The 15680-nt window shown below is 34.9% G+C and overlaps 1 protein-coding gene across 1 annotated transcript; it reads right to left on the bottom strand.

Moving 5' to 3' along the window:
* Window positions 1–182: 182 nt before the first annotated feature.
* LOC140893591 (chromophore lyase CRL, chloroplastic) lies at window positions 183–3912 on the bottom strand. The gene is made up of 9 exons (XM_073302679.1): window positions 3670–3912; window positions 3543–3592; window positions 3012–3072; window positions 2878–2913; window positions 2665–2715; window positions 1928–2020; window positions 883–987; window positions 507–599; window positions 183–422 (listed from the first exon to the last, which is right to left on the bottom strand). Exons 1-9 carry the CDS (start codon window positions 3853–3855, stop codon window positions 288–290), a joined length of 810 nt encoding a protein of 269 aa, XP_073158780.1. The 5' UTR covers window positions 3856–3912; the 3' UTR covers window positions 183–287.
* Between the last annotated feature and the right edge of the window lie 11768 nt (window positions 3913–15680).

A 15680-nucleotide genomic window follows, 5' to 3' on the forward strand; every position in this document is an offset into this window, starting at 1 on the left:
ATTTTTCATTTGATTTTAAACCTGAGATTTATCGAGTTATTCGAGTCGGATCGCATTTTGGGCTTAAAATTTATTTTAAATGGTATTCAATTTTTCCGTTTTCTACTTGAGATTTTTATACTATGCTTTAAGTTTGGAGGTTTGTTTCATTTCGACAAACACACAGGACAATTACGAGAGGAGAAAGTATAAACTCGAAATAATCTGGCATTTTCGAAAATTACAGTGTGTTATTTACATAACAGGATTCATTAAACTGAATAATTAATAGAAGAAAAAAACCATCATCACTCTTGTAGAACAAATGACCCTTCTATCTTTTTCTCCAAGAATTTAGGAAAACTTAAAGGGGCAAAAGGGTCGCTAAAACCCGAGGACGGCGCAGGTTTGAACGCGTACGGGCCACCCTTGACACCCCAAACCTGGAAAACAAGGGAAAAGATCATTCTAAATTACTACAACATTAAAAGACTTGGAAAATAAAGTTTGAGAGAGTCAAAAGCTACTTGGTTCCCATCTTCATCGTATCCTTTGTCCCATTTGTGTATTTCATTATTTTTCAACACAGCGAGTTCTGAGGTACAGTATGTAGCACCATTCTGCAACGCGTTGGACATCATTAATTCCTTGGCGTGTCAAACTCTACGGTTATAAATCGGATTATTCTATGCTACACCTGGAGTACTTCTCCCCCCTCATGATGTGGTCAAATATCAACCATTGGATCATCAAGACATATGTCAATTTCCATAAAAATATATGGGTCCCACGTTATCTAATGGTGTTGAAATAGGGAGAGAAACACTCCCGGTGTAGCATAGACTAACCCGTTATAAACCTGACGCGGATTTATCAATTCAAAAGAAAGATCAGTTGACATACCCATGTATTGGGAAACCCGTCTCCTGGAGTTGAACCTTCATATAAGCAACGTTTCCCTCGTTCACAACGTTTCAGATATATGGTAGTCAAATGCTCAGCAATGTCCTACAGTTAAAGTTGAAGTTATCGTCCAAAAATGTCCTTGTCTGACAAATGTTCTGCTACAAAATCCAATTGCCTCGAATTAGACATCTGCAACTCGGCTTCCAAGCACTGGAAGAAGACTCACTCCTTTTCTCTATGATCCTTACCTACTATCCTAGCCATAGTTCTCTTAACCCTTAGGAGATCCGTTTGGGCTTTTTTAAAATAAAACACCTACTGTGTATTTTATTTTGAAAATCAGGTCTCCCCCATGCGTTAGACCTAACAATCCAACTGTCCCATGCATATGGGAGTTTGACCGACCACATCCCCTATGATCCAATGCGACTTGGTGCAAACAAACTTTACAACTGAAAATTTACCCATCTGAATTTTTCTTCAAGAATCTACTGCCTAAATTAAAATAATCTTATAGCCTAATCTATTGTGATCTCTGGGCTTACTTTCAACAATTTGAGACAGTTGTTTTGCTCTTTCTGTCTGCTAAATGTCAATGTCGCCAACTACTGATTTAGTTCAAAGCAATTGTTAATGGATACCCCTTCCTTGACACCAAAGGAAAAGGCAGGGAGAAAGGAATATATCAACTGACGAGCTTTTTATAATTCATTTTATCAAGCATGATGATAGGAGGTTTTCCATGGCATCGTTTGGTACAAAGACGTGACATTAATGAATTTCACATCTTTGTTTCATCCAGCATTTGCCTCAAATTGTATCCTAAATCATTGTGTTGTCCATATATATTGATTAATCATATCCCCATATTATACTATAGATCCTTTATCAACCGATCCCACAAACCAAATGGTGCCTCGATAATAGCGCACAAGTTATGATTGATACGTTCTTGGAGCCAAAAGTAAGAGGCAGCAGAGATAAATAGCATCAATCACAACTACTCTTTTAATTTCACATTCAAATATAAAAGAAAGCTTACTCCAATAACTTCATCAGGTTGAGGCCGTTGTTCCTTTGATCGATCACAAAAGTTCCTATATTCTTCTGCGTCCCTGATTGCATATGTACTCAACTGTTCATTGAGCAGGGAGGGGTGTCAATCTCAAAATATTACAACTTGGCTTCAGGGATAGAAGAAAGAAGAAACACAACATTGATTTTTGAAAGGTCCTAAGATTCTTCAACCACTCTGAAATTATGACCAAAACAAAAAAATAAAAAGTGCAAATCATGACATACAAAACCCAAGAAGTTGTCTGTGATCACAAACCCATTAGATATACTATTCCACAGACTATGAAAATAATCATCACTGATGGATGAGAAATCAAAAGTGTATGCCTACAGGTCGAGTGAAAATACAGGTAACCAGGTCAAAACATTACTCCATGGACAGTTTTATCATACTCTTAATGCTTGATAAACCAAAGACACGTACTTCATTTTGGGCCATTAACAATTGTTTCATGACCATAAGCATGTTGACCTAAGAATGTATAAATTGTTAGAGAGAATCATTCTTCTCAGTAATAATGGGTTCTCCAAAATCCATGGAATGTATAATAGAAAATTCTTAATTTTTATTCAAGAACTCATATGGTGCACCACTTTAATGCAGTATTCGAGAGTTACTGTAAATGAACACTGGTAAAGTTGCATATCAATTTCGAAAGGTAACAGCTACAAAATTAAGTAAAATACAGACTTGAAGCTGACCTCAACGTCGCATTTCATCTCCTTCGAACAAGGTTTAACCATGTAAAACCTCTGCATCCAAACAATACGTATATGAATGAAAGAAAGAAATAGACTTTGAAATATAGGCAATCTAACATCCTAGCAATAATTACTATAGTTTCAGAACCAAGAAGAACCGGAGATAGAAATGAATTAGGAACATCGTGAATAAAATGGAACCATGTGAAGTACCTGCCGAAAAGGTTTGTGAGGAGTTCTCCAGAATGCCTAACCACAGAAAAATGAATTAAAAGGCCAATCATGCAAATGAAAAACATATCCAAGCAAAAACCAAAGCTTCTTCAAGATACTTCACAAATTCTCACCTGTTCAAAATATAAAACCTTTGAACCATCCACCATTTCTGCAGCTGGACATGAAAGCCATCTGCAAAATAACATTTGAAGTCAAAGAAATTTTTCGATGAAGAAAAAAAGAAAAATTCTTTCGAATCATATTTTACACTTAAAAATGCCCATTTAAAAAGATTTTGAGGATAAGAAACTTTTAAACTGACCAGAGCTTGGAAGCACTAAATGGCAAACTAACATTCAAAACCAGAAAACATTTATCCAAATTTCAAATGGTTTTTCATAAATTCAAATTCCGGGTCCCCAAATTCTCCGGCTGTCAAACATAAGCAAATATATTTGAAGTTTCAAAGCTTCAACAGCAATATTTTCACCAATTTCACAAAATGGTAAATAAAAATCAAGCACCATCCATTGATTTCCTTCCACACATTTAACAACACAGACAAAAATGAAAAGCCAACATCAATTGAGCAAACCCCATCTCACCAATGAAGCTGTAAACCGCTGCTAGAGTAAACTTTCGTGGTTGAAAACAAGCAGTACCTTATATTGAAGTAATTTTCCGGGTCCCTCGATGCTTGCTCCCTCGAAAACTAACGAATTTGAAAAACAAATTTTAAAACAAAAAAAAGATAACTGAATCGCATGAAAAGAGTATCAAGAAACCGACCTTCTCACCGGCGAGAGAGTCGGCGACGATGCGAGTATGGTCCCAGCGCGTGGTAGACTTGGTAACGCGCTTCAGCAATAACGCGCCGCCGATCAATACTAGAGCTTTGAGCACCACACCGCGAGTTTTGTTCCAGCCATTCGCGTCGGAGCCCGAGCCCGAGCCCGAAGTCGAGCCAGTGCACATAGTATGGCGCTACTCAATCCACACACTGCTCATTCATTCACCATCCAATTTTTAGAACAATAATTAATTAATATTCATGGAATTTAATGGACTTTTTTAAAAAAATCCATGTGAATTGCATTTTGCACCCTAAATCTCTTTTAATTATCGATTTATCTCTTGAACTATGAATTACATTATTTTGCCCCCACTATTTCACTACACTGGGAGAGCTCCCACAAAATTTTGAAAATTTTGAAATTTTGTAAAATAAAAGCAAACACTTCCTTAATCTCTCCTCTTTCGTGGGTTGAAATTTTTTTAAACAAAATATCTAAAAATAATAATAAAATTTTAGAAATCACATTTTATTGGTATAAAAGTCTTTTTTTTAATATGTTGAATCAGACAAACGATAATCAGTGGTTAATATAACATGAAATATTACAGGATTTATTGCTGATAAATTTTCTCCTTTTAATTGTCACCGCACTTAGTTCGTTTGTTTTGTAGCGTTTTTTAAACGATAATTTCTAATTTTGAAATTTGTAAAATGATGCAAATGGGAATTGATGTGAACTATGAGTCCATGATTTTATATGAATGAGTTTCAAGCAAATGGACCTGATGTTTGGTCCATTGAGTTTTGGACTCAAGAAATTAAGTATTGTTCCCCTATTTTAGTTTCAAGCTATTATGAAATTTTGGATCCATATATTTCGGTCCAATATGATAAGTCTTGTTTGGCTGTTTGAGTTTGAAACCTGGTAATTCAATCATATAAATAGTGTATGCAACTTTTAAAAATAAGTTATTATATTTTTTTAAAAAAAATTATAATCACTTATTCTTAAAAATTGCAAACACTCATCCCTAAATTGTATCATAGAACTTTTTAAGAAGAAATCTCTAAAATGAAGATTACATTGAGATTTGTCGATAATCCTACACAATTTGGGTTTAAAAACAATGATCTCCGTTTGATTGCACATATGTTTTATTAAATACATAAATATGCACGGAATGCCATGTATTTTAAATGGCCCGATTTTATAAGACACCAAACCAGAAAAATTGATCACCCAAAAAAGTAACTGAGTAAAACATTGGGCTAACGCGATAATTTGCAAATTATGTTATCAAGTTCGCACCGAAGGGTAGCGACTATGGATACATACATTATTAAAAAAATAAATAAGAAAAATCATTTCCAATTACTCACAAGCTTATATCCAAACATAAAATGACATATATATATATATATATATATACATATATCTATTACTATTTAATGAAGTGAGAGTATGTTATAGTAACTGTATTTGATATTTTTAAGTGAATTTTCAAAATTTACCCTCCACCTAATAAAACGATTTTTAAAAGCAAAAGTGTAATTTAGTAATTTCAATATTTTCATGAAAAGTAACTCTCCACCATGCATGTTTTAGCTGTTTGAGTTTTTTTTTATTGAAAAATAATAATAACTATTACATATATTTTATCTTCTAAAATGGTAAATTAATAATATATATATTAACAAACACACACATTGTGTGTGCAAACTACTAGTATATATAAAAGGTGGAGGTTGTCTACCGAACTTGGTGGAGTTCATATTATCATAAGAGTAATACCTAATATTAAATATAAAGAAAACAATAAAATAATTAATATATATACTGCGAATACATGCATCCCGCTGCAAGGAAGTTAATATTTTTCTTGTCAAAGGGCTCTTTGTGGAGCAACAAATTTAGAAACCACGATCACAAGTAAATGTATTTCACAATTATTAGCCAATGTGCACTGAGATCACATTTCATATAAATTATGGCAAATGGTATTTGTTTATGCTTTAACCATAAAAGATTACTTTCAAAATAATAAAGACTGTTTCAAAATAAGATATACTCGAAACATGATGTATTGAAAGTTACCCAATAATTATAGATGAAAAAAAAAAGAAAATTACCCAATAATATTTGACTTTTATGCCTTCTACTCCAATAGTCTTTTTTCCAAAAAAATAAAATAATAAAAGGAACTAATAATAAAACAAGAAACATAAATAAAATCAAATGATGATTATTATAATATCATATATGGACCTTATTCTATAATCCCAAACCAATAATTTGGAGGATGCGAAACAACTATTGATAATACAGGATAGAAACTAATTAAATAATTATGAATATGATCTACATACATAAAGTTAAATGATTTTAAAAGCCACGGTCCACGGACAATACATAAAAGCTTTTAGAAAACAAATATGAAATTTTTATTTTTATTTCAAAAAAAAAAATTAAATTAAAAGGCGATATTTACTTGGAAATTCGTACAACTGAGTCATTGACCTTATTTCCATCGGATTTTCCGAGGATCTTCTTGGTTATTTATTATAAAAATATTGTAAAGAACTAAAGATCACACTGTGTACGTACTGATATCTCTTGGAGACAATGCAAATAAATTTCCCTGCTTTTGTTAATTCAAACTTATAAAAACTTCATCACTAAGTATTTGGTAGCTTCGAAAATTTGTCACGCGCACATGATAATTACTCTTTAATCGGGGCAATTTTGATTTTCTATATTTTATTAACTGTAATCAACTCAAAATAATCAATGCACCATGTATCATGAAAACAACTGATATATATATCCAAAACGTGTGTTTGGTAAACTGTACCCATTGTGTTGACTCTTGATCAATTAATAGGTTTGTTTCTTGGCTCGTAGGAGTTTGACTAATCGGTTTATGTATTTGATTTGATTTTGTTCTCCAGATGGTAGAAAATTCGCCAGGTTTGATTTTAGTGTTTCTTTAAAAGGATATACAGTTATTCAAAAAAAAAAAAAAGGATGTACAGAAAAAATATCTTTAGAGAAAGGGAATCATGATATGGGATATATAGTTATTTAGTTAATATTTTTGGATGGATTAATTGGTTACGTAAATTATAACTAGTTCATACTACGACAAGCCTAGTTAGAGGCACGCAAATTCTTACTAAAGGCTTCTCCCAATTTCTTAAAAATAACATTCCACCAGTTGAAATCCAATACATCATACATGCATGCACTTAATATATATAAATTTTGGGAGTCTAATTAAAGTTCTATAAAATTATTCTTTATATAAATTTTTAAGAAAACAATAAATTTTAGTTGCCTTTCGCATTCATCTATTGATTTATCCGAAGAGATGATATAATAACACACGTAGTCACATATAATTAATTAATATTCTAAGTAAAAAAATAAGATGATTAAATATTGGATGATGAATTAGAAGATAACGATAATATACACAATTATTTGTCAACTCTTATTGTAAAATTTGAATCAAATGAATGATGATGAATATATATTGTTGGATCCAATGATAACACACACACACACACACACATATATATATATATATATATATATATATATAAGTTTTGTTATGCTGTCCAACAACTTTACCCAACTCCGTGTCGACCATGTGAAAGTCAACTCACTTATTGTACTGGTCAACTCACTTATTGTACATGGTGGGCACGGAGTTGGATATAGTTATTGGGCATCATAATAAAACTTTATATATATATATATATATATATATATATTCGGCAATTTAACCAATAAAATAAAATATATTGTTTGACGAAAACCAACAGAAGAGTCAAAGACCAATCTAACCCTGATTAATATAAGAATTTCACAAATTTCATCAGTGGAGAAGGAGTCAGGACTTCCATGTATTTTAAACTTAAAAAAAAAAGGACTTTGTCGGGTTTGACATAATGTAAACTACCGGATTCAAAAAGAAAGGAAAAAAAAAAGAGAAAAAGTAAACTACCGCAAGAAAGATATACTAGCTAATATTTAGTTATTTACTATATTATTATTAATATTAATTAATTAAATTAATATATATACATCTCATGAGTTAGAATCATGATTCATGACATAAAACATATCATGTATACCAAAATCGTTGTATACAACTAGCTATATAGAAGTAATTCACGTTTCATAATATATTAGCAACAGATGCACACGTTCATGCGTGTGTAAAATAGATGTTATTTTATATGTAATTTTTTGTAGGTAGAGTTATGATAGGAGGTTTAGTGGGATAATGGATATGAAAAAGAGGAGAGGGTAAAATCGGAACTGATGTAGCCAAAAATCGCTTGTATATGACACGTTGCTTTCGTAAAGTCCGTAATATCAACAAATCATTGTATGTTTTCGGTGGAGATCTTCAGTGGATTGTTCCTACGTCACAAAACAAAGTCAGAGGAGCCGGGGGTTCCCGGCGAAGGCACTCCGACGCTCAAGTCAGTGATTACTCAAGGAATAATAATGAAGAGTAGCGCGTTATAGTGCTAAAAAAATGTGTGCCTTAATAATGAGGTGACTTGAGCTATTTATAGATATTCGGAGAGTTTTTCACGGGCTTGAGCCTCTTATGGCTTTTGTAGAATTCAGGGCCTGCTTAAATATATATAATATTTAAATAAGTTTGGGCCTGAAAAATATTTGGAGTGGACCTTCATGATTGGGCTCAGGCCTAGTTGAATTTTTAGGTGTAACCCATCAAGAACAAAAATTGGTGTCCTCTTGAGAACTGTTATTAAGAGCCTCTCAATTATTATTAAATAGTAGAGATATCTACATAGATATGTTTAAGTTGATTGACTAAGTGAGCATTGGATCACCTGTCAGGAGTTTGATTTTTTCTTTTAATACTCTCTAGAGTCGAACGGACACAATTCATATCAAGTCACATAATTATAATTTTTATCAAATAAAAGACAATCTAAAAAGTTTGAAAATATCATAAATTCATAATAACTTATGATACAATTGATTTGATAAGCTACTAAATATAATTTTTGGGAAAATTTCTTTTTTGGTCATGTATGTTTGTTACTTTGCGATTTCAGTCATTTATATTTTTAGATTTCAGTTTTAGTTCGCTATTTTTATTTTTTTGGAAATTTTAATCATTTTTTCGACGTGGCGCTGACGTGACACCAATTCAGTGCTGATGTGGAGCTGACGTGTGCAGTGTCACGTAAGAATTTTTGAATAAAAAGAACCAAAATTGCCAAAAATTGAAACATGCAGGAATAAAACTGAAATATGAAAACAAAGAGGACCAAAATCGCAAAGTGACAAACATACATGATTAAATTTACAGTTTCTCTACAATATTTTTCAATATATACCATAAATGTGACTTGCAATTGGTTTTTACGATATTTCATTTTGTAAACTCAATTTATTAACTAAATAATAAAAATATCATTAATTTCATATCAAAAGTTGAGAGGAGTCCATATCCTCAATCGACCTTTAATGGACCAACCTCTATTCTCGGGCCGGTGAGTATATGATATATCGTTAGAATTTGTTCAAACATTTTACCTGTCTGGCTCGCTCTGGCATGATTTCATACTATAATATTCATACTCGAAGAAATATATATAGTCTTAAGCTAACTTTATATTTGAGTGTTTCCCTCGCTTGAATAAAAAAAAAAATTAAGAAGTTTATCTGAAGATAGTCTTTGTTAATTCTATATATCATCATATAGTAAGTTTAATATTTGTAACTGAAAGAAACGGTATACGTGGTTGTTATGTAAAATAAAACAGTGTTGTCGTTTGTGTTGTAACACCACAGACAACACAGTGCAGCGGAAATTTAAAGCGTAAATAAAAACACAAGTAAATAATTTTGCACGAGTATAAAACTCGTGCGGGTGCCTTAGGGCTAAATATCACTAGTAAACGTAAGAATAGTCTTACAAAGTAATCCTAGTGATTTTACGAAAAGTCATTAAATCCTAAATTTCTCAACGAGTTGAGAAATCAAACTTGCATCCTAAAATACAATAAGAGTATAAAAGAAATTGGACGCAACTCCCGTAGCCTAAATTGAAGAGACAGAAAATATCTTCAACAACACAGTTCCCACAGTGTTGTCTCTGATGTCTTCAACACGAACGGCGACACGGGGACATGCAACAACGATGGTTGCAAACTTTGCTTCAGAATTCTTCAAGATCTTCCTCGAATTCTTCAGAGTATGCGCAGAGTATTTTTCGTCTGAAGCTCTCACTTTTCTTGTGCGTGGAAATCTCCTTTTATAGATAAGCATCCAAATCTTGAAGATTGCCTTAGATAGAGTCCTACATAAATAAGGAAACTAGTTTTAGTAGGAAATAAACTGTATCAAATCTTGTAAATCAAATCTTGATAATATCGAATTATATTATGTCAAATAATCACCTTATCAAGATCTAATTTAAATTTTGGCAAATATATCATTAACATATTCGAAAATATACACTCAATATTTACCAAATATCCTATCTTGTCTAGAAAGAAAAATCTTATAATTTCCAATTAATTAGGTCCGAAATATTCAAGGAATAAAATTCCTTTCAATCTCCCCTTTTTTGCTTTCTGGACAACATATTGCACAAGTGTAAGATAATCATAAACTCCCCCTGAGTTTAAAAATCTTCTCCCCCTGAATTTTAAAGTCTTTCCCTGAAGTGTTGTCCTTCGTGTCGTAACACGGTGGATAACATGGACAATAACCCATGGGATTCTTTAATTCATATAACAGAGCATAAGTGGGGTAGAAGATGTTAGTCTAGTTAACATATATGAGCAATTAAGGCACGTAACTAGAACGAACAAAAACAGTTATATTAAAATCAGAATGAAGCAAATAAAGAAAAGATGAGAGAAGAAGAAAAATCTAAATTTGATCACTATCAGAGTTATCTTGATCAGTGGCTTCATTCTCATCATCCTTAGTCCCAGATGGACCAGCTTCATTTTCATCTTGTGCACTATCGCCCCCTGTTTGGCCAGAAATGCCAAGTTGTCGCCGACAATCAGCCAAGACCGTGCTATAGAAGGCAATGTCTTCTTGAGCTTGAGCAATCTTTTCCTCGGCACGAGTCATCAGCAGCTGAATGGTGGTAGTTGTGAATTCCAGGGTAGTAGGAGTAGGCACTGTTTCTTCAGTGTTGTCACCTGTGTTGGCAACACCGGGTGCAACACCAGTAGCTTCAGTAGCAGGAGTAGGAGTAGGAGTCCAGGGCAAATCCAGAACTCGATTTCCCTTGAGAAGACCAGCTGCTAGCTTCAGAATCTCAGGTTGATCAGTGAGATTTTCTGTAATATTGAGGATGAAAGCTTGAGATTCCAAAATGCCGTAGATCAAAGATGGAAATGGCAGCTTAGTAGACCCGAGTCCTCCATCAGCAAACTGGAGCACTGTCTTGAATACCATCTTCCCAAAATTAAAAAGACAGCCAGCCCCAATGGCATACAAAATGACCGCTTGTGGTCTTGTGATAACTGTGGAGTTGGAAGAAGGAGTCCAATTCCTCACTGCTATCTTATGTAGTACCGAATAGAACGAGGTGAGATTTGATGCAGAAAAATGGTCAGAGAATTGTTTGATCATACCATCAGTGAGCACATTGATCACTTCATTGATCTCTGGAGGATTTCCTTCATCAACATCTGGGGTGGAATAGTGAGCATTGATCACGGCCAGAGAGAACTCGAACAGCCGACCCCGTAGATACACCAATCCATACTTTGCAGACTCTGGATCTTCAATGATCGCGGTCAAGTTTGCATAGAATTCCAGAATCACCCTCTTACAGTAGGGTATCACGGCAACAACAGTAGAATATAGCTGTCGAAGCTTCAAAAAGTCAATTAGATTGTACCTATCGTAGGAGCGTACATCTATATTTCTTTCATCCAGAAGACCTCTGTGAGCGAGAAGAGGCCAAGTAGCAGCAGCATCACCAGAGTAAAAAATGAGGGAATGGGCAGCATCCATGTCATAATCCTCATCAACAGTGTTGTCTGTGGTGTTGACGACACCAACAGCAACACTGGCAGCAGCAGCAGAAACATCCTCTTGGTCCAGAGGGTCTTCATCAGCATCCATGCTGGAAACATCCTCAGAGTCTTCTTCTTCTCCAATATCAGCACTCTTATCAGAAGAGTCAGCAGCAGAATCGGTAGAGGAGGAAGAGGATGAAGAGGCAGAATCTTGATGTGCTTTGCCTTGTGCAAACTCCTCCATCATCTCAGCATCAGGCTCATCATCGGAGATATGAGCAGAGGGAGGAACATAAGAGGAAGCCTTTCCTTGTTTGAGGCTTTCCAAAATTTGTGCCAGAGTGGCATCTTCATCCGAATCAGCATTTTCTTGAGGATCAGTAGCTGCAGAAGTGTCCTTAGGAGGAACACCATCAGATGGACTCGAATCATTGCTGTCAGAAGCAGATTCAACAATCGGAGCGGAGGCAGAGGCAGCAGCAGAGCCAGAAGGTTTCTTCCTTGCCACAAATTCATAATCGGCATCCTCCGAATCATCACCAGAGCTGCGATCCTCTTTGGCCATGGAGATACGAGGACCCTTGTAGAATCTCTTGGATTGAGTAAAATCAGGGTTGTAGCCTACATGCCTTTTTGATCGGCGAGCCATTGGTGCAGCAGGATTCACCCTATTCAAAACGGAGAAATCAGGAAGATTCTCCACATCAATTGCATTCCCTGGTTCTCCAGGCATAAGAACAGCGAGAGGAACAGGTTCCATGGGTACTGGAACTATCGACAGAGAAGGAGTGGAAGATGGGTTTTCTGGTGTTGTAACACCGACAGCAACATCAGGCTCTTTGTGGCCCATCTCACTTCGAATATCCTGTGGATCAAATCCTGCCATTGAACGAAAATTTGAGAGTGAGAGAAGGGTAGGGTTTGCAGAGAAAAACAATCGAGAATCAAGAATTGTGAGAAGATGATAATGCCCGATAATTATTAAAAATCATATATATAGAACCCTTATCTCAAACAGTAACAAAATCCTAACAAACCCATAATTACCCTGATCCCTGATCTCCCTCCAGTTACAACGGTAACTTTCCTGACGGCCAAAAATTAAAAACTAGATTAAAGAGATAAAATCCCATAAATAAGGCAATAATCTGAGATAACTATTTCAGCCCAAATCTTTCAGAATTAACTCCACATCGGCTTAACTCCACTGAAACAAAAATCAATCACAAAAATTCAATTTTTAGTAAATAGGATAAATCATCAAAATTCGTCTATGTAGAACCTTACCCAAAAACAGGACCTTATGAGCAAAAATGCATATGCATGACCTATTTTATGCCTAAACAGAGTGTCACATAAAATAAAAATGCAATCACAAGTGAAACAATATGTTGACAAGTGTAGTGTTGCCTCTCGTGTTGCCAACATCATCAACAACACCAAAGTTTTTCAAAAGAATTTGAATTTTGCACACTTGATTACCCTTAACAGACAAAATTTCAGAAGTGGTAGCTTTCACACTAATCGAACAGTCTTCATTAGACTCAACTAGGTAGCTTTTTCCATTTTCTTCCGATTTGACAAAGTTTGTTTTTATGACATTGGTCACCAAACTTCATAAAAGATTTTAACACTGAAAGTGCGAGACCACCTTTCACATGGAACAAGAACATGAAATACACGTACATTCCTCAAATACTCGGTGGTTTGATCAGAGTTCTAAGCCAAAAAGGGTCAGTGTGCCAAAAAGATTTTTGCAGAAAAACTTGGCATCAATTGAATCATTGTAACAGAAATTCAAGCACTACACAAAACAAAATGAGTGCAGAATGCCTAAAATCCTAAAAATGCATGACAAGAAAAACAACAGTGTTGTCGGTAGTGTGGTAATACCGCAGACAACACATGCAAAGGATTATAATGCACACATGCTGAGAGACCTCCGAAGAGTTGAGAATCTCTCATGATCTAATGCTTTAGTAAAGATGTCTGCCAATTGGTTATTGGTTCCAACAAACTCCATTCGAATCATACCTTTTTCTACCAAATCTCGAATAAAGTGATGACGAATATCAATGTGTTTTGTGCGTGAGTGTTGAACTGGATTCTTTGATATATCAATAGCACTCGAATTATCACAATAAAAAATGGGGGGTTCACTCTTAAAACCATAGTCTTTAATCATTTCGTTCATTCAAAGAAGTTGTGAACAACAACTTCCGGCTGCCACATATTCAGATTCAGCGGTCGAAGGTGACACACAATTTTGCTTACGACTATATCATGAAACCAAATTATTGCCAAGGTAAAAACACCCACCCGTAGTGCTCTTTCTATCATTCACATCACCAGCCCAGTCAGCATCACTAAAACCTACAAGGTTAGTGTTGGTTTCCCTCGTATACCACAATCCCAAATCCAATGTACCCGAAACATATTTCAAAATTCTCATAACAGCTTTTAAATGGGTAACCTTTGGATCAGATTGGTACCTAGCACATAAACACACACTGAATATGATATCAGGACGACTAGCAGTCAAATACAAAAGACTCCCTATCATGCTGCGATACATGGTGTTGTCAACACCAGCCGCAACACTGTCTTTTCCTAATTTTTCACTTGAGCGGTTGAGCCCATAGAAGTTTTCATGTTCTTAACATTCTCTTTGCAAAACTTTTTTACCAAATTCTTTGCATACTTACTTTGACAAAGAAAAATCCCATCATTTGTTTGCTTAACTTGCAATCCAAGGAAAAAGGTTAACTCTCCTACCATGCTCATTTCAAAAGTAGAAGACATGCATTCAACAAAATTATCAACATGCTTTTGAGACGAAGCACCAAAGATAATGTCATCCACATAGACTTGACAAATAAGAATTTCACCTTTGGCCTTTTGAATAAAAAGGGTTTTGTCAACCTCACCTCGTTTGAAGCCAATTTCGAGTAAATACTCGGTCAACCTACCATACCATGCTCGTGGAGCTTGCTTCAAACCATAGAGTGCTTTTTTCAACTTGTAAACATGATCCAAGTGGTGTGGATCCTCAAAGCCTTTGGGTTGCTTCACATACACTTCCTCATTCAAAATACCATTCAAAAACGCACTCTTTACATCCATTTGGTAAAGTTTTATACCCATATGACTTGCAATTGCTAGCAATAGTCGGACAGACTCAATGCGGGCAACAGGAGCGAAGGTCTCATCAAAATCAACCCCCTCAACCTGAGTATACCCTTGAGCAACCAACCTTGCTTTGTTCTTTATAATGTTTCCTGATTCATCGGTTTTATTTTTGAAAATCCATTTTGTACCAATGACATTACCATGATCAGGTGGTGGAACTAAAAACCAAACATCATTTCGGACAAATTTCTCAAGTTCTTCATGCATGACATTTACCCAAAATTCATCATTCAAAGCATCATTGACATTCTTGGGTTCAATATTGGAAACAAAATAGGAATGCATTACCTGTGAGTATACGGAACTCATGCATACTAACCCAACCATCTTGCGGTAGTCAACTTTGTCCTTAGCACGGGTTTGCCTTGTTCCATGAACATCTCCAATAATCTGAGATGAAGGATTATTCTTCTGTATCTTGCTTGGAATGTCCTTTACAGTAATCATCTCAACTTTCTCATTTTCTTGCGAATTTTCCTCATGAACAGTTTTTGGAGGAACCAGTGTTGTGTTTGGTGTTGCAACATCAGGAACAATACTGTGTTCTTCGGAGGAAATTTCCAGCGAGCTTTCAGTATCATCTTCAGCAGTTTTTCCCTTGAGATCTGCACCATCATCAAAAACAACATTAATAGATTCCATCATTGTTTTGGTTCTAAGGTTATACATCCTATATGCACGACTATTAGTAGAATAACCAAGGAACAAACACTTATCACTCTTGGAATCAAATTTTGCTAGGTGATTTCTATCGTTCAAAACATAACACACACAACCA

Source organism: Henckelia pumila, chromosome 1 (genome assembly GCF_033568475.1).
Source record: "Henckelia pumila isolate YLH828 chromosome 1, ASM3356847v2, whole genome shotgun sequence".
NCBI lineage: Eukaryota > Viridiplantae > Streptophyta > Magnoliopsida > Lamiales > Gesneriaceae > Henckelia > Henckelia pumila.

Excerpts from the sequence above, each read along its gene's own strand:
- LOC140893591 (XM_073302679.1), bottom strand. The coding sequence starts at position 3,855 with ATGTGCACTGGCTCGACTTCGGGCTCGGGCTCGGGCTCCGACGCGAAT. Across the intron at positions 3,593-3,669 it reads ACTCTCTCGCCGGTGAGAAG|TTTTCGAGGGAGCAAGCATC; the intron begins GTCGGTTTCTTG and ends CAAATTCGTTAG. Across the intron at positions 600-882 it reads ACGGGTTTCCCAATACATGG|AATGGTGCTACATACTGTAC; the intron begins GTATGTCAACTG and ends AACGCGTTGCAG.